Below are 25,131 nucleotides of genomic sequence, written 5' to 3'. Positions count from 1 at the left end.
GGGCATGTAAAAGCAGTCAGCTTTTGTGAGCTGTCATCTAACAGCACTTGCCAAAATCCACTTTTGCAATCAAAAGAGGAAAATATCTTCTTTCCACGAATTTGATCTAATAATTCATCTTTTCTAGGTAGAAGGTATCAAAAATGTATGATGTTGAATAAAAAGTATAATTTATTATATATCAAAATATTGTAACCAGAGTTGCCACCGGACAAGTCTTCCCTGTTTGTAGGATCCTGTAATGTTAGTATTCAAAAAATAGAACACATGTTTATTATCTGTCCTAGCTTTAAATCTTACTGGGATGAGATATACTTGGAACCGTTTGATGGTATTTATAAGAGCTCTGAGGCATCTGTCTCAATAATTAAGGGTTCTTCAGGTCCAGGATGATGGATAGGTGGAAGATGTTTTATTGCTTTTTTAAGCTTATCAACATAGTTGGTATCTTCTGTACTCCACTGCCAAACAGTGTCTTTCTTTAGTTTTGCCTGTAGAGATTGGCGAATCTGGGCAACCTTTGGACAGAAATTAGAAATATAATTTAATATTCCTAAAAACCTTTGTAACTGTTTTTTATCAGTTATATTACTGTCAAATTCACTTAAGTGATTACCTATGTGACTTTGTAATTTTATTTGTCCTTTATCAATTATGAGACCAAGGAAATTGATTGATTCCTTGAATAATTGAGCTTTTGGTAAAGATAGGATAACGCCAATTTCTTTACATCTATCTAGGACTTTAGTCACATGCGTGATGTGATCTTTATCATTATTGCTGAATACAATAATATCATCGACATAGACACGACAAAAGGATTCGAATCCTTTGAAGGTCTCATCCATATGTCTTTGGAATATGGACGATGCTTGTTTTAAGCCGAAAGGCATCACTTTCCATTGAAAGTGTCCTTGTGGGCAGGTGAAAGCAGTCAGAGACTGTGAGCTATCATCTAGCAATACTTGCCAGAAGCCACTTTTACAATCAAAAGAGGAAAACAGTTTTTTACCACGAATTTGGTCTAGAAGTTCATCTTTTCTAGGTAGTAGGTATCCATCACCTATCGTATGGTCATTCAATTTTTTGTAATTGATTACCATCCTTCTTTTTCCACGTTTCTGTTCTGAGTGCTTATTGACTAAGAACGCAGGACTAAAGTGTGGGGACTTACTAGGTTCAATTAGATTGGCATCTAATAATTCTTTAATTTGCTTAGCAAATTCTTCTCTATCTGGTGCAGTGTACTGCATGGGTGGAACCTTTATCTTAGTTGTTTTATCAACTAGTTCAATGTGGGCTCTAAAATGGTATTTAGAGATATTGTTGTCTAAAGGGTTATTACTACAGACCGATTATAGTTTATCTTCAATAATGGAGATACTCATAAGATTTAATAAAAAATCTTCTGTGGGTGTAGGTGTGAAAGTACATAAACTCTCCCCTAAACTTTTTTGATCAAAATCAAGATTTTGAATAATATGTTCAGGGTCAGGAACTTTGGTATGACTACCATGTTTCTGAGATTCTAAAAAACCAGGCTGACCTCAATGGTAAGCACGGGTTATTTTAGGGCAAAAAACAGTTTGTTCTTGATGATGGAAGATAATAATTTTTCCCCATTGAGCAAAAGGCTCATAGAGTCTACAAAAATTATTACCAAGTAAGATATCATAACGAGACTCTGTTTGATAGAGTGTTGGTATGATAAAAATTTTATCCTGGATAAGGATTTCTATACGTTCAGCCACGATATCTAGCGTGTGAATAGTATCATCTGCTAACTTAGCATATATTGGATTAGGAGTTTTAGTCCAAAAGTTAGGTGGTATAATGTTCTTATTAGCAAGACACATACTAGCACCTATATCTACGTAGCAGTCTACGTTAAATTTCTTGTATCCACTAAAGGATAAAGTTCCTCTGATGTAAATAGAATTTACATGGGTACGTGTTTGTCTGGTAAGACGTCCTAAATCAAGAATATCTTCTTGAGGAATAGTAATTAAGTCAGTCCAAACGACTTGGCTTAAATCTATTGTTTCTTCTACTTTACATAAAGGTAAAGTATCTTGGTCTAGGAAATCATTGATTTCACTGTCTGTGAGTTGTCTAGACTCATTATGTGGTTTAAAGCACAAGGTAGTGCTGTCATCTAGTAGATGGTCCCATCCATCTATTGTTTCTAGTTCTTCCCATGTGGGAATCTTATCTTCAAGATTACTCTTGATCCGTGCTATCAAAGCTTGTCTCTGAATAGTCATCGGAGTCATAATCACTTTCTGACTCTAAATAATAGATCAGCAGGTTTAAAGGTCCCGCTTGCATATCCACATATTAATTCCGGTCCTTCGATTGGTTGACTTTTAAGGATTCCTCCCCAATACTTATCTGAGGCATCTGTCTCAATAATTAAGGGTTCTTCAGGTCCAGGATGATGGACAGGTGGAAGATGTTTTATTGCTTTCTTAAGCTTATCAACATAGTTGGTATCTTCTGTAGTCCACTGCCAAACAGTGTCTTTCTTTAATTTGGCCTGTAAAGGCTGGCGAATTTGAGCAACTTTTGGGCAGAAATTAGAAACATAATTTAATATGCCTAAAAACCTTTGTAGCTGTTTTTTATCAGTTATGTTACTATCGAATTCACTTAGGTGATTTCCTATATGACTTTGTAGCTTTAATTGTCCTTTATCAATTATGAGGCCAAGGAAATTGACAATTTCCTTGAATAATTGAGCTTTTGGTAAAGATAGGATAACGCCAATTTCTTTACATCTATCTAGGACTTTAGTCACATGCGTGATGTGATCTTTATCATTATTGCTGAATACAATAATATCATCGACATAGACACGACAAAAGGATTCGAATCCTTTGAAGGTCTCATCCATATGTCTTTGAAATATGGACGGTGCCTGCTTTAGGCCGCAAGGCATTACTTTCCACTGAAAGTGTCCTTGTGGGCATGTGAAAGCAGTTAAAGATTGTGAGCTGTCATCCAACAGCACTTGCCAAAATCCACTTTTACAATCAAAAGAGGAAAACAGTTTTTTACCACGAATTTGGTCTAGAAGTTCATCTTTTCTAGGTAGTAGGTATCCATCACCTATCGTATGGTCATTCAATTTTTTGTAATTGATTACCATCCTTCTTTTTCCACGTTTCTGTTCTGAGTGCTTATTGACTAAGAACGCAGGACTAAAGTGTGGGGACTTACTAGGTTCAATTAGATTGGCATCTAATAATTCTTTAATTTGCTTAGCAAATTCTTCTCTATCTGGTGCAGTGTACTGCATGGGTGGAACCTTTATCTTAGTTGTTTTATCAACTAGTTCAATGTGGGCTCTAAAATGGTATTTAGAGATATTGTTGTCTAAAGGGTTATTACTACAGACCGATTATAGTTTATCTTCAATAATGGAGATACTCATAAGATTTAATAAAAAATCTTCTGTGGGTGTAGGTGTGAAAGTACATAAACTCTCCCCTAAACTTTTTTGATCAAAATCAAGATTTTGAATAATATTTTCAGGGTCAGGAACTTTGGTATGACTACCATGTTTCTGAGATTCTAAAAAACCAGGCTGACCTCAATGGTAAGCACGGGTTATTTTAGGGCAAACAACAGTTTGTCCTTCATGATGGAAGATAATAATTTTTCCCCATTGAGCAAAAGGCTCATAGAGTCTACAAAAATTATTACCAAGTAAGATATCATAACGAGACTCTGTTTGATAGAGTGTTGGTATGATAAAAATTTTATCCTGGATAAGGATTTCTATACGTTCAGCCACGATATCTAGCGTGTGAATAGTATCATCTGCTAACTTAGCATATATTGGATTAGGAGTTTTAGTCCAAAAGTTAGGTGGTATAATGTTCTTATTAGCAAGACACATACTAGCACCTATATCTACGTAGCAGTCTACGTTAAATTTCTTGTATCCACTAAAGGATAAAGTTCCTCTGATGTAAATAGAATTTACATGGGTACGTGTTTGTCTGGTAAGACGTCCTAAATCAAGAATATCTTCTTGAGGAATAGTAATTAAGTCAGTCCAAACGACTTGGCTTAAATCTATTGTTTCTTCTACTTTACATAAAGGTAAAGTATCTTGGTCTAGGAAATCATTGATTTCACTGTCTGTGAGTTGTCTAGACTCATTATGTGGTTTAAAGCACAAGGTAGTGCTGTCATCTAGTAGATGGTCCCATCCATCTATTGTTTCTAGTTCTTCCCATGTGGGAATCTTATCTTCAAGATTACTCTTGATCCGTGCTATCAAAGCTTGTCTCTGAATAGTCATCGAAGTCATAATCACTTTCTGACTCTAAATAATAGAGTTCTTCGTCACTGCTGACATTGTCTAGGGTTTCTAGTGGGGCTAGATTATATTGTTCTAGGGCTTCATCTAGAACTATTTCTTCAAAGGCTTTTGACTGGGCCTTTGATCCTTGGGTATTAGGACACTCATAACTCATGTGTCCAATTTGTTGGCATATCCAACACTTACAAGTTTTCTTCTTCTGAGGACAGAAGGCTTGTTTATCCGAGCTAGATATAGTTTTAGGTTCATCTTTTAAATCTTTATAATTTCTTCATTTAAAGAAACGTTTTTTTCTTATTTGGGTGTCCAAAGTATTTTTTATATCGTTTGGGATTTTTATAATACTTTTTCTTCTTAGGTTTAGCAAACCTATATTTCTTTTTGAGTTTCTTCTTCCATTTTTTAATTTGTGGAATCGTTTGACAACCATACATGGTTTCTGGTCCTTGAAACTCAGGACAACAAAGATTAATTTTCTTTGTTCTTTTTAGCAATTGTCTTTCAGTACATATTTTGGTTAGTTTCTTAGAAACTATATTTTTGGCTGCTATTAGACTTAGTTTGCTAATAGGTGGTAAGGCTTGATATTCTTCAAGGCTTTCTTTTCCTATATAAGGGATTTTTCTGAGATATCCTTCAATGTAACTAACCCATTCAGAAGTAGGTACACTAAGTAGGGCTTCTTCATAGTCACATGTGAATTGATCTAGATAACACAGATCACAGATCTGTAGCTTAGTCATTCTCTCTCGAGATGCTTCTTGTTTTATCCTAACTTGATTTTCACCGTCGTTAAGATAATTTGTTCCTAGAAAGACTGTTGATAACAGGTTTACTATATTTTGGAGAAAATCATCTGAAGATCCTCTCATCAATTTCCTTGAATAATTGAGCTTTTGGTAAAGATAGGATAACGCCAATTTGTTGGTGTTGGCGCCGTATAATGGCGAAAATACAAGGGTAGCGTCCAAAACCTTCCAAAAATCCACAGAAGCACAATACAGTGAATACACATCAGTCCAGCAATTCAGCACGTCATTATTGAAATCAATTTGAAGGCAGAATGAGGAGAGCAAGTTTTCTTTAACATGTTTGCAGGGCAATCATACAGCACAAGCACGTGACTAGGCAATTCATAGAAACAAACTGAAATGGAAACCCAGTAATGCCTAAACTTAACTGACATCAAATAAGAATCGCATGTCCTAAATTTTTTTCTATTGAAATAGTGACGCTAAATATAGAGTATTTACTTTAATAAACTTAGTCGCCAGATATTGTCCCTCAACTTAGCCCTGATGGCAAACAATCCGTACACAAATTCAATACAATGAACCCCCTACTTCCATGTTGTGCAAATTTTTGCTCCTCAGCACGTTTACCATCAATATCAGATCCTGATGTTTAATAGAAGATTCCAACCTGCCTTAAATTAAATTATATTTTGTGTATTGCCATTCCAATTGGCAGATCACCATGAGACAAGGCATCAAGTATCTGGGACTAATTTCAATTTGGCCAAAAAGAACACGCTATCTTTCTATATAATTGAAAAAGAAAAGGAAAAGAACCCATCTGATTAAAAAACATGAAAAAAAAGCATCATTCATGTTAACATCAATATTCAAATCTACATTTTAATCTCACTGTCATTACTTTCTCTTTCCCTCTCCATCCCCTGTTTATCTATTCTACACCCAAACATAGACCTAGAACGATCCTTGTAGCCATACTCAATTGGGAAAGTGAATACAGATCTCACATTGTTAAGGTCATAGATCATGAGGGTAGATGAAAGCCATGGAACCCGAGAATATCAATGGACCACATATTGCCAAGCCTCACCCTTTGTGCACAAAATAAAAAATAGATAAACTTGAAAGCCTGTAGCTTGTATAATACTTCTCCAAACAACCTACTTTCCTGACAACGTGTCCAAACACAAAATGCTCTCTTCCTAAATGTAAATGTCGACACGTGATGTCAGGGTAGGCTATGAAAGACAAATAACTCAACTTCTTCCGATCCATAGCTACCAGTCATGGTTGAGGCTCACAGAAAAATATTTGGGTCTAATGCCACACATGCTTGACAGATGTCTAAAACATCATCTCAGATGACAATGATCGATGGGGACTAAAAAGGACACAGAATGAAAGTTGAGGACTGCATGTATCGGTTTGTTTTTTGTTTTTTTTTTGCAAGGATTATATTGCCATTTAGAGATCAAAAAGCCAATTGGATCAAACTTCACCTAATAGTGACTGTGGGTTTCAGTGATCACAACCATCACAAAGAGGGTTTCAATTTTCAAACAAATGAAATTAACACAGATAACTTGTAAAACGTAAAGGAAAGTTATCCAGCTACTCAGAAACATGTTAATTGGTCAATATTAAACTATAACTTTATCATTGGTAGGACAGACCTGTAAAAAAAGTGCCTACAACTTCAACTAGATTTCCTCCTTCAAGTGCAGTTTTGACTGAAGCTTATGCTTCACAATAATATTTCGTCACATCCTATGTTCTATATTCAAGTAACTGACAAAACTTTCATAAGAGAAACACCGACTACACATAGAAGGCAATACATGAATCTTATGAAGCATCTGTGACAGATGAAAAAGACAGACTATACCGACATTAGAGATCAAAATTCAAGAACCTAAATATCAAATATTTACAATTTTTAAAAATGTACAAAGCTCGGGTAACCAATTTGTTTTCAGATACTTACCAAAGCTGCAAATGGATGAGATAAAAGCCCTAAAAAGCACAGGAAGCGATGTTGATACATTAGTATTTCAAATTGAATACATGTTCCCCTGATAGTGCATTTTAAGGAGAAAAGTATCAAATCTAAAAAATGAATTACTTACTAAAATTTACTTTCACTTCAAGTTTGCAGCAGCAAATCTCCAGAACAAGTGCCTCCAGAATGACAGGCCATGGATCAGATGCATTCACTAAGTTAGAACATATATTAATATTTACCACATAAAAAATATGAACAAAGACTCCCTATGAAGTCTAACATAACTCAAACACATACATATTGTGAAACAAAAGACGATGCCAGATGTAGCAGCACTGCCATCTAAAAAGCATATTTAGCACTTTCAAGGGGTTATCAAATAAGCTCCTAATAAACAAGCCAAGGTACCTTCTCCTGGGTGCCTTTTAAGCATTTAAGCACTGGAAGGATGCCTCAATGCAGGGGAAGACTATCCTGAATGAAAAATTCAATTAGACTCTCAAGGACCAGAAAAATCACATAAAATGGTAAGAGAACATATAGACTGCAAATATAAAGAAAAAACAATTGAAGCAGTTAGAATGACAGATGTTTTGATATTCAGCACTAAATACAAACTACACAAGTAGAAACTAAAAGTTAACACAACAGAAAACGAGATTGTTCCTGCCATCTTTAGCAAAGGGTCTCAGAACAAATACAATTACTAACTCGTGGGATAAAAAATATTTCTTCCCTTATCATGTAACCCACAAATCCAATTGCAGTGACCATGTTCAGAGTTAAAAAAAAAAAAAAAAAACAATAATTGTAGAGAAATAAGAGCAAATATGATAAATTTTCACAATGAACACGGATTAAAAATGATTACAAGAGGAAAAAACGCCTTTGGCAAGTTGTCTTACAATAGAACCAGTACACCACTGAAATGAACCCCGCCTGTAAAGAGTACTGTTGACCACATATCACCAGTTTTGACGTCAACCATGCCAAAAACTGCTCAAAGCTCAGAGGCCAGAACACATAAGATAAAGATAATGTGCAATGATTAGATATCTGAATGAGTTAGGTCATAATGTACAAAATCTAGCGCAACAGCATTTCTGGAGTCAGAAAATCAGCAACATGGTTCACTTGCCCGTGATTAATGGGTGAGCTAGCGCTTGATTAACTGTCATCCTCTTCTCAGGATCCAATACAAAAAGTTTTTCGAGAAGATCTTTAAAGTTCGCTAACATCTTTGGATCCTCACCAGGAGAACCCGAAATAATAGATCCAATATCTTTTGCCTTTATGTTCACAATAATCTTTTTCATAATCTGCAGAAGAAAAATACATATAAATCAATTTGAAATTGAACTACCATGAGCAACAAATGTTAAGAACAGGTCTGTAAATGGGACGTGCATACAACATACCTTTTTAGTGACAGGATCTTCCTCTGTAGCATGAAAATTCAAATCATGGTCAAAATGTTGGTCAACAAATGCACCCTGCATACATAAGCCAAATCAATATCAGATAAACAATGAACGCCAAATTCATGAACAGATATGCAGACCACCATGGAGAACAGCTTACACCAAAAGGTTGCCTTTTTGTGAACCACCAACAATGACAATCAGGGGTGTGAATTTTACCTTCTTAAGCATCTTCTTTGGGAAAGGGCCCTTCAATTCCATGTGAAGTCGTAGCATGTCATTGTTTGTAGAACCAGGAAATAGAACTTTTCCAGTATAAAGCTCATACAAGCAGCAACCAACAGACCACACATCCATTGGATGATCATATGTCAAACCAAGAACTGCAAAGTAATTCAAAATAAGCATATACTTTTTCCTATATGGAAATGAAATTTTAGTGTAATAAATGTTTGGCCAATATCTACTCATTTTTTCTGGAGAACGTATGTCAATATCAATTTATCCAACAAAAGGACAGAATCCGAAATAGAAGTTTAACAATGGAACTTACTTATTTCAGGAGCACGATAAAACCGGCTTACAAGGTATGGTGTAATTTCATTTTTACCAGAAAACATCGCATTACCAAAATCACAAAGCTTCAGCACATTTTTTGCCTCATTTACCTGTGGGAAACGAGAGAAAAGAACAGGTGAGTTAAATAGCAGGTAACCAATAGATAATTAACTAAAGAAAAATAACACAACTGTGGCACTGAAAATTACCAGCATATTATCAGGCTTTATATCACTGTGAAGAACACCACAGTTTCTTAGATGCTTCAGAGCAATAAAAAGCTGCTTCGCATATGCTCTAACAGCAGTTAGTTTAAGGCCAATATCCCGACCAAACTTTTTTAAGACCTCACGCAGGTTCATGTGAAGAGATTCAAAAACTAAACAAAGATGATTTCTATACTTGAAACTTGAAAGAAAACGAACACAATGACGCTTGTTTTCTGGATCTTGACCTGCTAATTTCTTCAATATTGAAACCTCTGTATCCCCAGCCTTGCGCCTAGAACATAGATGTAGAATAGTGGCCAGTAAAATAGGTTGCCAAGACAAATATGGATAAGAACAGGTGGAACACAATGTTATAAAAAAAAATCACTAACATTGTTTCATTGTTACGTATAATTTTTATAGCCACTTCTTCAGGTTCATCAATGCCAGCCTTCAGATCCTTCGCACGAACTACTGTAGAAAAGACACCTTTTCCATGAGCAGCAACAATCTCATATCGACCATCAAGTACTTCTCCAAATCGGTAGCCTACATACCAAAAATGATATTAGCATAAATAACTGAAAGAACTATTAGAAGAACAGTAGCAGCATGTTGATCAACCAAATCCATAAATTTTCAAGAACTATAAATGTTTGAGACAAATTGAAGACATGCCTTTTACTTTCTACTATTGCCTCTGAAATGATGTAAAGTGAAGTCACATCTTCCAGAACAGGAAAAACACAAGCTCTGAATATAATGGAAAAGAAAACTGAAGAGGAACACTTGAAATATGATGTCAAAGAGACTTCTTTACATTTCTTTTTTAAGCAACAATGAGAAGTAATAAGAACTGCACTCTTTCTTGTCTCTCACCAAGATAAAAACCAAATATTTCCAATCTCTTACTTTAGAAAAAAGAAACCACATGATATTTGTAGCTTTATCGAAACTACTAAACAAATAGCTAACATTTTATTGGGATAGAAAAACAATCTGATAAAATAGATTAAAAAAAAGGCCTTTAGCATGAAAAGTCAAGTTCAAAAACATCCATATCTTTTTAAAAAACAGATTTCTGTATTGGGTTCTCTATTTAAAAAAAGAAGAGATGATTACGTATTAGAATACTTACTATAATACCCTACAGGATCATCCCAATTGTCATGGAGGCCACTCCTCACAATTGGCAAACCTTCTCCTTTACCCTGCAGCACATTCAAATCACAAATCCTTGGCATAATTGAGTATAAACAACACAAAAGACAGATAAACAAATTGCAGGAAACAGTGGATCTTACTGATTTACGAACTCCAACAGGCGTCTCTCCAAAAATATCATCACAATATTTTTCATCTGATCTCTCACTCTGTACAAAATAGCAACCAAAAAGAATTGATAAACTCCAATATGATTCAATTGTAATCGTGCATACACTTCCCACCTATTTGAATATTAAGCTTATTACCCAAGTAGCTTAAAAAACATGACATTGGAGAAAAAATGGACAAACCTTTGGAGAACCTTCTCCAAGCCCTGCAGCACCTGAAGTCCTCTCAGAAGTAACTTGTCTTCCATTATGTGAAGGTGATTTCCCAACAGAAAATGATGTCTCAGCAACATAAACATCAGCACCATCTGTCCTAGCATCGAGAGTTTCTGGAGCAACATTGTCGGTTGCTGCTGAGTTAACAGGACCTTCTAAAGGCTCCTTATCTACTCCACATGATACAATTTTATTGTTAGAGGAAATTGGCATGAGAAACAAATGATAAATTACAGAAAACAAACAGAAATCAGTTGGTTTACTTATCCATGGGTACTTAACCCTGCTCAATATCAATTATGAATCAGCAGATTTTTTATTTAGAATTTTCAACTTAAACACACACATCTTCCACCCACCATAGTTGCTTGTGAGATGGCACCAGAATTATTGCATGGATGTAACTCAAATTAACAAGTTAAGCATTTTCTAACAACAAAAACCAGAGTTTTTTAGCCCTACGATGAGAAATAACACCACATGTAAAAACACACTCATTGTTTACGTTGCAAAAATTGCAGGCAATAGTGGAACTCTGAATCATGCTTCTTGAACTTCAATAAGAAAATTACCAGATCTAAGTGAGGCTCATCAAGCAAGCATGTACACCTTGAAAATCATGTTTATATATGATATAACAAACCAAACAGTTTAATGCTGATCCTGAGCTCAAAAGTAAATATAAAACATTACAAGGACTGGGAAAGTACCTTTGTCTGCATCTTCTGATTGAGACTCATTCTGCTGGTGTAAATGCTTATTTCTATATTTTTCAAGAATGGCTTCCCTTCGCTTTCTACTCTCCTCCTTTATTCTATTGAGATCTTCCTCTTCCTGTTCAGCTAATTTTAATGCCATCCTTTTTTCAAAATCATCCTGTTCATCTTCATCTCTGAAACCAAATATAAAAAACATAATGTTAGGTCCAAAGGTGCCCTGCAGATACATATTTTCTTTTAGTAAAAAAAATGTTTTGAATTAAAGTAAGCATTTTTATTTTATCTATAAAGAATACCTCTTTAGATTGTCTCTTCCCTGTCCAAAAGAATTGCTGTTGATATTATAGAATTTTTCTGAATCACTCTTATCCCTAGATTTCTCCCTATCCCTGTCATTTCGCCTCTCCCTTTCCTGTTCATTCCCACGATCATGGTCCCTAACTCTATCCCTTTCCCTGTACCTATCCCTATCCTTCTCCCTTTCTCTCTCCCTGTCTCTATCTCTGTCACTAGCCCTATGCATATTTTTGTGTTTGCTCAAATCTGTTTCCTTCTGTCTTTTTCTATCTATCCCCTCCACCCTGTCCCTACTCCTCCCCCGCTCTTTATCCCTCCTCCTTTCCCAGTCTACCACCCCATACCGATCCTTCTCCCTTCTATGGTCGCTTTCCCTACTCTCATGTTCCATCTCCCTTCTCTGGAAGCTTTCCCAGCTCCTCTCATGTTCCATCCCCCTTCTCCTAACCCGATCCACCTCCCTCTCCCTGCATCTCTCTTGTTCCTTCTCTCTTTGTTGTTCCCTCTCCTTCTCCCTCTCCTTGCTACTCTCTCTATCCTGTGAATTCTTGTTGTGATACCGATCCTCTCCATCAAAAGATTTGTTGTAACTAACACTGCTTTCCCTATCCACATTTTTCACTGAATCTCTACTGCCATGTCGAAGATCCCTGCTGTTTTGAGACATTCTTTTACCATCAGAGTCATAATCAACCCTGTCATGGCGTCCTTTTCTTGTCAAAAGATCATTGCATTCAATATGGCTACGAGAATGCGATCTCTCCCTAACTAGATCTCGTGACATTGATCTACTCCTAGAATGAATCTCATAATGGTACCTTTCACACGAAGGTGATTGTGCCCTCTTATGCCTATTCTCACTGCGTTCAGAAGATGATGACTTTCTACAATCCCTTAATTTGCTATCATCACCCCAGGTTGTATTGATATCTGGGTTAGTTTTTCGCTTGTTACTTCTCTTTGAAGGGGACCTAGATTCCACGTGCCTCTTCTTATCATCTTTATGGTATTCACGACCTAAATTACCATTGGCAAGATCCTCCAAGTCAATTTTAGAAACTAGCTCATCTCGAAGTTCAGCCCTGGAATCTCTTCGAAGGCAGACCTCATTATTCACAGAACCAATGTCACTCTTGTCAAATCCCTGCCATAAAATATATGAATAAAATTAAGTAACACAAACTTACAACATTACAAGCAGTGTGAATAATTAATAAAGGAAGAAAACACATGAGGTGAGTATGCAGTAAAAAAACATAAATAATGAGAATAACTTCTTCTTACGAATGAATATAAAGCCACCAGTTCTCCATTGAAACGCCTAGAGGAAACTTCTTTCTTTTTGCAATGCACACATGTTCGTGTTTGTAGTGCAAGCAGGTTCTTACATATGTGTATGGAACATTCTCTATAAAACTCTCACCAACCAAAAATTCATCACATATTCCAAAAATCAAAACAAGCATCCGTTTGGCCGCTGAGAAAAGCATAAAGAAAACATTTTCATTCAGAAACTCAAATTTTCAAAAATTCAAAAACCGAGGAAAGCCCCAGGCAAGCAATTATCAAATTTTTGTAGCTATAAAACGTAGTATAAAAAAAGAATTGGAATTTAAGATTCCACATTTTTGTTATATTTCTCAGCGACCAAACAAGAAGCAAAACAAGGCAAAAGAGTAACAGTCTGCATAAAAAATATAGATAAAAGAGGGCAAACAGAACACACCAGATTCTGAGAATCTGGTACTTCTTCATGCAATTCATTGGCCTCGACATCGACACCACCAGAACCTTCCTCCTCAAGGATCTCCCCTTCCTCCACGTCATCATTATCAACTCCATTACTATTCGCAACAGGAACCGGAGGAGGAAGAGTAGCAGGAACGATCTCTTCACCGCCTTGTTTTGTATCCTCTCCGTGCTTCTTGCTACGACAGTGGCGATGTCGGTGGTGATGGTGACGATGTTTGTGGCGTTTCGAGGACTTCTCCGCCTCGTCATCGGAGGAAGATCGTCGGTGCTTGCGACGAGAGGCATCGGAATCGCTGGCCATTGTTTGGTGTTGGAAATGCTGCAGCGACCTAGGTTTGGGTTAGGGTTTTGTTGAATTAGGGATTTGCTTATTTGTTCGGAGAGGGAAGTCGAGAGAATGGAAAGAGGGTGAACTTTGAAACACAGTAATTTGGTAGCGTAAGTTATTTGAAGTGGAGGGGAGGTGGTTGTGTTGCGCTGGCGGGGTATCTATCCTTTCCAGATTTGGAGGGTGGGGCGAGTGCCTAACAAAAGCGTGCGCGCGGTGGACATCGTCAGCAGATTAAGCCCATTAGCCCATTTATTATGCTGTTGTCTCGCTTTTTTAATCCCTTTCGATCATGGGATCTGCAAGAAGTTCATGGGAGATTCCACATAAAGCAGTCCTACCAGTTGTAATTATTTCATTCTGGCATTTTTTTAATGGTTAAAAATCATCTTTATACTTGACCACCTAGTAAGTCCTTTTTTTCCATAAAACAGAATTTATATTAATTAAATCATTTTTAAAGCTGATATGTGATTCAACACAGGCGGTGTACAAATTTTCCTTCATTTTCTGGGAGCACGGACTAGATGCATCAAATGCCCAGGGGGTAAAAAATCATAGACCTATGGAATGCAAAGAAGTTTTCTCTGGGTCCGGAAAATGTAATCCCAGCATATGCTATTTGAATGGAAGCTGTTATATCTGGGTGTTTATTTTTTATATATAATATATTTTATAAAATGTTTTTAAAATTATATTTTACATGAAAAAAATTAAATTGATATTTTTTTGATTATTTTTCATGTTTTTAATATATTGACATTAAAAATTAAAATAAATATATAAAATACACACTAATCCTATGTCAGATAAAAAACAATTAAATCTTAGTCCGAGGTTGGATCATTTTTTTTTACTCTTAAAATTATAAAGATGTTAAAAAGTAAAATACAATGCATGTTATATCGAATATTTTTAAAATATTAAGATAATAATATAATAAAAAAATTTATAAAAAAAATTTAAAAATAACATTTTGGATTAAGCCAACTTTACCAAAATTAACATATAAAACTCGCATTCCGGGATTTGAAATCATAATAGCTCCTTGGGACACAAACTTTAGAGGCCGAAAATGAAAACAATATTTTTAAAAAAAAAAAGACCAAAAAAGAAGTGATATCTAGGCAATTAATCTAACTTAATTCTAAAACATTTTAAAAAAGAAAATAAATTTAATAAAAACTTATAAATAAAAAACTTGAGAAAACTAAGATTATTTTTAAAATTAATGAAGAATCCTATAAAACAAATAAATTTTTTAGCAAAGCTCAATATCCAATTAAATTAAATGATAAATGTTAAAAATTAAAAGAAAAGGCTTAAAAAAGAAGAAAAAAGCAATAAACATGAATGAATCTTTTAAATATAAATTAATTTCTTAAATTTACATCTCATGAATCTCAAATATATAATCAATTAAGAAACTCAATTTTCAATCAATTTAATGTTGAAGTTGAAAAAAGGAATTAGAAAGAAAAAAAACATCAAGTTAAAAAAATTCAAAATAAAAAAATAATAGTTAAGAGAATGGGGATAAAATCCTATACAAAAAAAAAAAGGATGAAATCATAAAAAAAAATTAAAAACATTTCAAATAAAACAAATAAAAATGAAAAAAATAAAAGTTAAACATGACATATAAAAAGATTTAAAATGATGAAAATAAAATCATATTTCAATTCTATAAATTAATTTTAAAAAATATCAGTTAAAAATATAAAGATCAAATACAAAGGAAAACACAAATTAAATGATTGTTATGAAAATTTAAAAGTTCACGTGCAAAAATTAAAAAATTTAATTAGCACCAAACCAAAGAATTAACCAACATGTCTTATCTAAGAATGGAGGTCACATTATGATGCTTGAAATATCTAAGAATGGAGGTCAGAATGGAGGTCACATTATGATGCTTGAAAAAAAAAAAGAGAGAGAGAGTTTAGTTTTTGGTTATCACACGTGTTATTTAAATATAACGAGTGATTTATTTGTTATTGTCTACAATATGTATATCAATTATTTTTTTTATTTTTTTTATTAAAATACTAAATTACATGTCCTCATTACATAAAAAAAAACTAGGTTAAAATTTTTTAAAAAAAAGTATTTGTTTTTAAAGTCAATCAAATTATTTTATTATACTTTTAAAAAGTAAAAAAAAATGCTCCTAAAAGCCATTGATTGAGTTTCGCATTCAATTATAATAATATCATTTGAATATGAAAAAAAAACCCAAAAAAACCGAGTTATCTCTAATCGTTTTTATAAAAACTAATAAATCCGATAAAAAAACTACTTAACCCCAAAAGACCAAAACTAATAAGTTTTTATGAGGGGAAAAAAACGTACCCACATCATTTCAATTCACAGCACTAGTGTTAAGCTAAAATGCTTTGCCCGCATCCTCTAGTTTTGTTAATTAAATTTCTATCATTTACAAACTACAAATGAAGTGTTTTGCAGAACTCATATTTGTGGATTTTTTTTCCTACTACCTATCTTGTTCCTAAGTACATAAATATTGAATTGCATTTGTACATCTCTACACCAATCATTCACATTTTACTTCAATTTTCCACATGCCTGCTTGAATTTTTAGTTTCCTTTCTATTTCAGTTGCATCTGCCAAATTTCACGAGGTATGGTTTGGTCACGCGTACTATAATGGCACGAGGAATTAAACTAATAAGTTTTTATGAGGGGAAAAAAACGTACCCACATCATTTCAATTCACAGCACTAGTGTTAAGCTAAAATGCTTTGCCCGCATCCTCTAGTTTTGTTAATTAAATTTCTATCATTTACAAACTACAAATGAAGTGTTTTGCAGAACTCATATTTGTGGATTTTTTTTTCCTACTACCTATGTTGTTCCTAAGTACATAAATATTGAATTGCATTTGTACATCTCTACACCAATCATTCACATTTTACTTCAATTGTCCATATGCCTGCTTGAATTTTTAGTTTCCTTCCTATTTCAGTTGCATCTGCCAAATTTCATGAGGAATGGTTTGATCACGCGTACTATAATGGCACGAGGAATTTTGTACGACAACATCATAAGAGGATAAGAAGTGGGAGTGCATGTTGGCCAGCCACCACTGGCGTCGGGTCTTCCTGTTCTTTGCTGCTGCCGAAGTCCGAGTCCGGAGTGTCCAGTATTTCAACGCTGTGGTTCATCTTTTTCCTTCGCTTTGTCGCCACATCAGATGGTCTAAATCTTCCACGTGCGCTTATCCTGCATTGCTGCTTCTCAGTCATGTGTGTCTCTACCTCTTCAATATAAAGGGAAAAAAAGAAAGGTTAATTTGCTATTAAATGCATGCTAATATCTTCATTCAAGACAGTTTCACCTTTCATGTTGAGAATGATTCTCCTAGCTTTTTTTCAACAAGCATTGCAGTCAAGTCTGCAGTCATGGATCAAAAGTAAGAGCCTATTTACTTCGCAAACTTTTAGTTTTCTAGGAGAATGAGCTTGACGTGGGGGGAAAGGAAACGGAAACAAAAACAGAGCCCGTTTGAAGACTATGTTTGTAACTTACCCTAGCAGGTACGAAGCTGAGAAAAGACGTGGTACGAAATCAACGATGGGTTGATATGATGGCCAAGAACATCAGTAGAAATAACGATTTTGAGATTTTGAATAATCATAGATTTACTGTTTTTTCTGCTTTTGGAATGTCCGCTGGAAATCCTTCGCGTTCATTTTGGAAACTTCACTTTTGTGCTTTGTTTATTTTCCACACAGGTACAAGGGGAAGCATATCTTTCCCTCTTGTCCCATGCTTTGTTTTACTCCATGACACATTATACGAAGCATCTCTTTCTTGTTTGCAAAGGTTTGTGTTGCGCAAAATTGAAGCCACCTTACATGTTAGCCTGCCCTCAATTCAGTGCCCTGAAAATAGAAAAAGTTAATAATGGTAGATTTTACGTTCATGTAGTTGTTTAACTCCTTCCTAGAAAAGTACTTTTTTTCCCTCCTTCAAATTGGAAATCAAGCTCTGCACTTATCAACAAAAACTCATAATTTCCATGTCTGTCCAAACATATCTGCCTTTTTTTATCTGTTTCCCTAACAAATTCAAGCATGCTCGATAAGAAGTATCTGAGATTCTATTTTACTTTCTCAACGTAATATAACAATTATATACGTGGTTATTTCACGCAGCCAAGATCTTTTGATAATAGAACTGTGTTCATTGTCGAAACATTTACATGTAATCAAGGGCAGTAAGAACGAAAAATTCGCTTGATCACTGCCATTTTGCCTAGAGGATTTCTGTATACAGCAGCAACTTGCCTTGTAGAAACTCTCACAACAGGATACCTACAAGTGAGAGTTACCTTCTTTTCCAATACATTGATCGATACAGATTCTGTCTCTGCCAAAAAAACATTGTATAAAAAGAGGGGCAACAGTGGCATTTGACGCATTTTGGCCTAGAATTCTGGAGGATTTGCGTCAGAGGCAGTTTTTTTCAACAACCATGTTTTGTGAGAACATGTCAACCATTGCCTTGACTAAAAATCCAGTGTTCCATAATCGCAGAGTACAATATTGAACTTCGTCATTGCTATATCAGAGAGCTTATGAAAAAAACAGCAGTTGAACTTCATTTTTGTAGAAATGGCAGATGTCCTCCCAAAACCAGTTGCTACAGAGAAGTTCTATTATTTCCGAGACAAACTGGGAGTTGTAGATTTTTATATTGAACTTCGTCATTGCTATATCAGAGAGCTTATGAAAAAAACAGCAATTGAACTTCATTTTGTAGAAATGGCAGATGTCCTCCCAAAACCAGTTGCTACAGAGAAGTTCTATTATTTCCGAGACAAGCACCCAGTTTTAGATTTTTCAAATAAAAGGGGAGTGTTAGAAATAATTAAGAAAAATCTAGATTCATTATTCATTAGAATTTCATGAATGTATGGAGTTCATGTATTTAGTAAGGGTTCTTGTACATGTGACATGAATATATATTTAATGAGCCTCTAAAGAGTTACTTAGAACCTCTATATAAGGGGTGTTTTATTCTCTTGTGATAAGAAGCTCGTAGACACTTTCAGATTTATTTGGAAGACTTCTGGCCTTATGCTGCTGTTCATAAATTATCACTGGTACAGAGCTAGATCAGTCTAACAGGAAGGGATTAAAGCATGTGTGTAGAAAGAAGAAATCCCAAAAGAAAATGGAAAGTAAACCCTAGAGTGAGAGGATGGAGGAGTGACATTAAAAAAATAGAGTTGCGAGATAATAGATCCCCAGACAAAAGAACTGGGACCTTGCATTAAGAGAGAGATAGAAAAAGCCCAAGAGGGGCTACCTGCAAGTTGACAAATTCTTGCACAAGAAATGATGTGGTACAAGAGAGACCACACATGAAGAGAGAGAAGAGAGCCCTTCCTAATGAAGGAGGTGGAAAATGGACAAGCTTGAGTCATGATAAAAGGAAGGTAGGATCTTGGTGAAGAGTAAGCACAAAAGCCAGTTGAAGAGCCAAATCTTGAAAGAAAGATGTTTGGCTAGAGAACTGTGGGGGCAGCCATTAAAGGAGAAAAATGACTAGGAATAGCAATGTTTAGACAAATACAGTTGCTGAAGAATGAGATTGAAGAGATGGCAATGAGATGCCATTAGCTAGCCATGATAAAAAGAGATGGCTCAAGATGGCGTTGCAAGAAGAAGGAAATGGTGGCAACGATGTAGTTGTCTAACAAGCTATAATGAGACAGTGGCTAAAACAAAGCAATGAGTGCTTTCCAGGGTAAATGGTAAAGAGCAGGAAAGTATGCAAGCATCTGCAATACATCTCTAAATTTCAAGAATTGTGAGATTTCCAAAATTAAGGGGGTTGTTGGAATTAATTTTAAAATCTACATCAAAAGAATCCTTAGTTATTCTAGGCGCATGTATACCTTGTATCATTGCAAAATGACATACAAATATGCAGGCTAGATACTTAGTTGAATAACATTCCAACAATCACAGTCATCTAAAACATGGAACGTGGAAAGAAAATAAATGGAAGTGTGAATTTCAATTAATAATTTGTCCATCGTTGCATCAAATTTACAGACAGAGTCTGAAGGTCCAGCCCAGAAAGTAACAACCGCTGGATTGGGTATTTTAGGAAGAAGGATGTGTATTTCTCAACAATGACAGGGAAGTACACTTGTGCCATTTCAAAGGTTGATGTTTAAATAATGTTCTTCTTTTGTACCAGCTTTTCACATAACAGAACATACGATGAAACTCGTGCATTGCCACAGAAAGAGGCCTAATTATTTGATTCAAGGAAGCATTTACACGAAATTGCTAAAAGGAAGTCAGCAAGCCCCAAGAAAAGAAGGGAAGAAGGATGAGGTTACTGTGGCAGCAAGCAAACAGGACCGCCTTTAAAGGAAATGAAAGGGCATTTTTGCTGTTCAAAGAGTATTATTATTAATTTTAGGACCACATCAATGACCGAACGTTAGCTCAGTCATCGCTGTAACTCCAAGAGAATTCCTTGGAGGTGCTTCCAAACCAAAATCATCTTTTAATTAGCAGTCTGGAGGAATCCTAAGAACTCGTTACTTTTCTTTAAAAGCTTAACACCTCAAAGGCCAAGTTTCCAGAAATCTTACCATTCATTCTTGACATTATGTCAGCTACTCTCCTTTGACATTCTGCACATCGAATATCTGCTGAAAGAACAACTACCTGAACCTGCTTGCAATCAGCACCCACAATAAACCATGAGAACTTGCATAATTCTTTGACTGTAGTTGAAAAAAGTAAAACATGTAAGCTCAACGTAAGAAAAATGAGAGAGAGGGAGAGAGTTCTAACAAGAGGCACGGTTAAGGATTCAACAGAGGCCAGGCTAGTTCCAGAATATAGCATGTTCTTTGACTTCTTGATTCCAATTCTTTGTATCTCCTTTTTAGGCCGTGAAGCAAGAGCCATATCTTTGTTCTGTGACTAAAATCAGCAAAGATACTCATATAGGAAAGTGAGGTAACAAGTTCAATCCCATCTTGAAATGGGCAAGGGAAAGAAAGATGGAGAACGAAAATGATCTGAAAAGGATCCAAGAACAGCTTCTGCTGTGCTGATAGAGCAAGCCCAACTTTTAAGATGCTTCAATTTTTGGAGAACAAGGAATCAAGATAGAATAGGTTACAGAGCCTAGTAAAAGTTAAAAGGGGTCTTTAGTGCTTGGGTGACAAAGATGTTTCATTCACTGAGGCAGGCCCACACAAAACACTGTTTTTGAATTTTTCTCCTCGCGAATTATTCTTCGTAGCTTGCTTATGAGACCAAACACTTGCATCAGTACTCTATCTTTTATTAAGGTCAATCTAAATGTCGTGTCAATAAAGAGTTTGGCTATGGCCAAACTCTGTAGGCTGCAGCGAGCCAATAGAGCTGAGTTTTGAGACAAAGAGCGACCTTGTAGAAGGTTTGATGGGTCTCATTCTCGGCTTTGTCATAGCTCCGCGCTAATCAAGCCACTAAAGCATGTGTTCTTTACCATAATAATGTCAAACGTTAACAGCTAAACAAACGAAAATTTTGCCTCCTTGATTTGATTGTTCGGCAACTTTGATGCTGAACAACTGGATTAACCAAAAAATCAAACAAGTGGCTCGTGGTTTTCTACGTATAAGCAAAGGTTTTTTATACTGCGGTTATTTTTTATAATGTTTTTATTTGAAAGTATATTAAAATTATATTTTTTTAAATTTTTATTTTTAACATTAATATATTAAAACAATTTAAAAAAATAAAATAAAATAATTAATTTTAAATAAAATAAAATAAAATTTTAAAAAACTACAGTTAAAACGCTACAAAATTAATTTGAATATGCATCCTTTTTTGCTAGTTTACTGGAACAGAGTGCTTAACCGCTAAAAACTTTTTAATAGATGATGCTGTTAGCTCATACAGAATATCGATAATGAAATTAATAAAGTGACCAAACCGATAATAATTATTATTAAGCTAAAGATTAGTTTGCGGTCAACCAAATAAGTTCTTATCTGGTTTTGGGGTTGAATTTGTTTTGTGTTAAAATTTGATATTTTTTATTTTAAAAATAATTTTTTAATGTATTTAAAAAATTTTGAATATAAAAAATAAATTTTAAAAATTAAAAAATATTAGTTTAATATATTTTCAAACAAATACACTTTAAAAAAAAACAATTTTTATCACTCTCCAACAACTTTGTTTAAAAAAATTAATATTGCACTGCAAGGTTTTTTAAAAAATATATAAATTAAAATATATTTTGTCAGATTTATTTTTTCATAAAATATTTTTAAAAATCAAACCATTTAAAAATCAAAGTATGTCAAAACATGCAGATACCAATATAGAAGTTTGAAAGGAATCTTCCTTCTCAAGGTGAAGAATTGAGCCGTTTATATCAACCAATGGACCACTTTTGAATCTTTTCTAGCACAGGAACCCACAGCCATAACAGAAATATAAATATATAAGTTCCACATGGTTATCAAAGAATCACAACATGCATTACACCGCCACAGAGGCATTTGTCAGTTACCCTCCAAAGCCGGTTTTTGCTGCTGAAGCGTAAAATACAGGAAAGCGGAACAAAAGTCCCAAAAGGCGGCACAGCTAATACCGCGCATAAAATGAAACTCGTCAATCTAAAACAGCTTGAGCATGGAGAGAAGTAAGAAGGTAAAATTTTATTGCCAGAGATGATATACAGATACAAATCACAAGCAGAAATCATGTTGCAACAGTATTTCAAGGGTACAAGTATATGCAGGGGTTAGAACTCTATAAGGTCATTCAAAATTGCTGCCTGATGTTTGTGGACCCCAGCGGCTACTGTTAGATACAAATACATAGCTCCGGTGAAGAAACTTGGGATTGGATGCCATCACTTCTCAGAAAATAGTTTTCAAAACCGATGGCAGTGGCCTGTAATCTATTGTGTTGCATCGAGTACATGCACCATGAGAATATTTACCTCTGAAAAAGAACAAAAACTACATCTACTTGAGAGATGGACGAATAACCCTTCCACGTCCCAACAAAAAGAAGCCTGTCTCAGGCAGATCTATAAGCAGGCTTGTTAGAGGCTGAACAACAGAAAAAGAACGAACCCCCAATGGACAGCAGCTCTGTTCGCCCACTTTCGAGGTTGTCAACATCAAAAATCTATCATAGGCAAGGATTCTATCGGCTACTCATGTATACCTCTGCAAAAGATCAAAAAGTAACATCTGCTTGAGATATCCTAATAACAAGGAACCAATCATCTAGACATAACCAAGCTTGATAGAGGCTGCACAACAGCAGAGGTAAAGAGAGAATCCCCCATGTACTTGCAGTTCTCATGATCAACTTTCAGGGCAGTTGGAATCAAAAATCTTTCACCTGAATTGGATCCGATGGCTTCTGATAACCTTCGACCCCCATAATTGTTGGGGTGCATCTTATGGCCAGAACTCCCACTACCACGTCTTCTCTTCTTTATCGACCTCCACCTCAACTGGGCTAGCATATTATCCTTTGAAAGATCTGGAACTACCTTCAATTCTTTTCCCATATCACATCCAGAGTCTAAAGAATAATCAATACATCCAGGGTTGGCTTTTCCTGATTGCCTGGAATCAGGAATAGCAGCCTGGGCCAATTTGCTCTCATCAGATCTGAACTTTAATTGCTTTCTTTCCAAGCAAGATGATAAATGGGACAGAATGTCTGGTCGTCCGTCGATATGTATCCACTCATTTCCCACCCACTCTTGGGAAAGTCTTATGTCAGAGCTACAGAAAACTGATTCCTTCTTTTCTCCTAAAAAATGTTGGGTTACAAAATTGAAGTTAACAAAAAAAAATGACACGGGATTGAATAATGTTACAATTTAATTTCCAAGGAAAGAAAGTTCCCAAACCTGGGAAAAAGACATGGATTCTATCTTCAGATTCTTTTTGGACAACGACACCTTCCCACCAACCATCATTCCACCAAGCATCTACAGCAGTCCCCACATCAGCAATTGATGCTGCTTGATCTTTATTGATCTGGGGGGTGGGGCGGACAACAGTCCTTCCACCAATCCGGATAGCTAATTGGTCAGGAGCAGCAACCCTAGATGCCAAAACCCATTCCTACAACATAAAACAGCACTGTATGTTGGAGTGAACTTGTAAAAATATGGACTTAAAGGGACATAACTACATGCGAATGACTTCTTTATATCCCCTCCTGTTTTCCACAATGAAAAGCAAAAAAGTTTGCAAACATAAGTAGGTTTAACAATACACACCTCTAATTTATTGGCTTCGTCAGCTGCATCGCTGATATCTTGATATCTCACCTTCACCTTATCTTTGTGCTTCTTAATTATCGAAGCTCGGAACCAACAACCTCTAATACCACTATCCTGAGAAAGCAATTCAACTTCAGAGCCAACATGTAGATTTTGAGGATTTTGCATAACCTCTGTTGTGGACAAAAAGGCAGTATGCTCTTCTCCCCTTCTACTGCATATCTCATTTCCAGTTTTGCTGTCAATCCGACTGTTATGCAAGTTTTGCATGTTAAAACACCTAGCAGTAGTTGATTCTTGTCTGACAATGTAAACATCGTCATTGTCTTTTAATCTGCGAAGCCTCTTCTTAGGTCTCATCCTAGTAGCATTATTGTCATGTCCTTCACCTCTCAAGCCATTGCCTGGATATTGGGAATTCGCCAGACACTTTGAAGGAAGGACACTCAAATACCCAAGAATTTCCTGTCTCCAGTAACCTTCAACTTGAGTAATGTCAAAGTGATTAACATCTTCATTGTCAAACAGCTTGTCACAAACGAAAGCATTGAACCTAGTACATGCAGCCTCATTTAAGAATCCCTTGAAATGCTGAGGACTCAAAACAGTGGCCACTCCATCTATGCATTCAATATTGAGATCTTGAAGACACAGAGAAAAGAAAATCTCTCTGTCATTAAAATTGTGAGGCAAGACAATACCAACCTCATCAATTTTGTGAAACCATCGTACCATAACCATTTTGTTCCCTTTCAAGTCCTCGTAGAGGTCTTCCAAGTAAGCAATGAGTCGTTTATCCTCCTCAGCTAAGACATAAACAAAGTCATGAACCTGAAATGTTTTCAAGTAAAGCACATAAAGAAGTCAGATACAATTGGGGGGGGGGGGGGGGGGGGGGGGGG

General features: G+C 35.5%; 3 protein-coding genes across 17 annotated transcripts in view; all 3 read right to left on the bottom strand.

Annotated features, from left to right (window-relative positions):
- Positions 1–5,878: 5,878 nt before the first annotated feature.
- LOC105113551 (Protein kinase superfamily protein) lies at positions 5,879–14,150 on the bottom strand. 14 transcript variants are annotated; one of them, XM_011009782.1, is made up of 16 exons: positions 13,568–14,150; positions 11,841–12,985; positions 11,536–11,717; positions 10,793–10,998; positions 10,580–10,648; positions 10,414–10,486; positions 9,668–9,824; positions 9,276–9,567; positions 9,062–9,176; positions 8,728–8,891; positions 8,506–8,580; positions 8,226–8,406; positions 7,993–8,083; positions 7,496–7,561; positions 7,212–7,298; positions 5,879–7,098 (listed from the first exon to the last, which is right to left on the bottom strand). In XM_011009782.1, exons 1-14 carry the CDS (start codon positions 13,892–13,894, stop codon positions 7,513–7,515), a joined length of 3,126 nt encoding a protein of 1,041 aa, XP_011008084.1. In that variant the 5' UTR covers positions 13,895–14,150; the 3' UTR covers positions 5,879–7,098; positions 7,212–7,298; positions 7,496–7,512. The 14 variants fall into 14 exon arrangements, with proteins under 14 accessions (XP_011008084.1, XP_011008092.1, XP_011008122.1 ...); XM_011009790.1 differs by having other exon boundaries at positions 7,212–7,263; XM_011009820.1 differs by having other exon boundaries at positions 7,496–7,556.
- A 2,525-nt stretch (positions 14,151–16,675) lies between these two features.
- LOC105113540 (uncharacterized) lies at positions 16,676–21,155 on the bottom strand. Of its 2 annotated transcripts, none has more exons than XM_011009746.1 (3): positions 20,764–21,155; positions 20,559–20,640; positions 16,676–17,201 (listed from the first exon to the last, which is right to left on the bottom strand). In XM_011009746.1, the coding sequence occupies exons 1-3, from the start codon at positions 20,878–20,880 to the stop codon at positions 16,984–16,986; spliced, it is 417 nt and encodes a 138-aa protein (XP_011008048.1). In that variant the 5' UTR covers positions 20,881–21,155; the 3' UTR covers positions 16,676–16,983. The 2 variants fall into 2 exon arrangements, with proteins under 2 accessions (XP_011008048.1, XP_011008058.1); XM_011009756.1 differs by lacking the exon at positions 16,676–17,201 and adding an exon at positions 18,020–18,313 and having other exon boundaries at positions 20,764–21,120.
- A 1,454-nt stretch (positions 21,156–22,609) lies between these two features.
- The window catches only part of LOC105113530 (Agenet and bromo-adjacent homology (BAH) domain-containing protein), a 4,726-nt gene continuing 2,204 nt past the window's right edge, over positions 22,610–25,131 (bottom strand). Inside the window, exons 4-6 of the mRNA XM_011009736.1 lie at positions 24,227–25,060; positions 23,852–24,068; positions 22,610–23,751 (exon numbers count right to left, since the gene is read on the bottom strand). Of these exons, the coding sequence (XP_011008038.1) occupies positions 23,210–23,751; positions 23,852–24,068; positions 24,227–25,060 (1,593 nt within the window). The 3' untranslated portion in view covers positions 22,610–23,209. The remainder of the gene's footprint in view (positions 23,752–23,851; positions 24,069–24,226; positions 25,061–25,131) is intronic.

Source organism: Populus euphratica, unplaced genomic scaffold, assembly GCF_000495115.2.
Source record: "Populus euphratica unplaced genomic scaffold, PopEup_1.0 scaffold5.1, whole genome shotgun sequence".
Taxonomy (NCBI): Eukaryota; Viridiplantae; Streptophyta; class Magnoliopsida; order Malpighiales; family Salicaceae; genus Populus; species Populus euphratica.
Note: the sequence above shows the minus strand (reverse complement) of the source record. Positions and strands in the feature narration are given on the sequence as shown.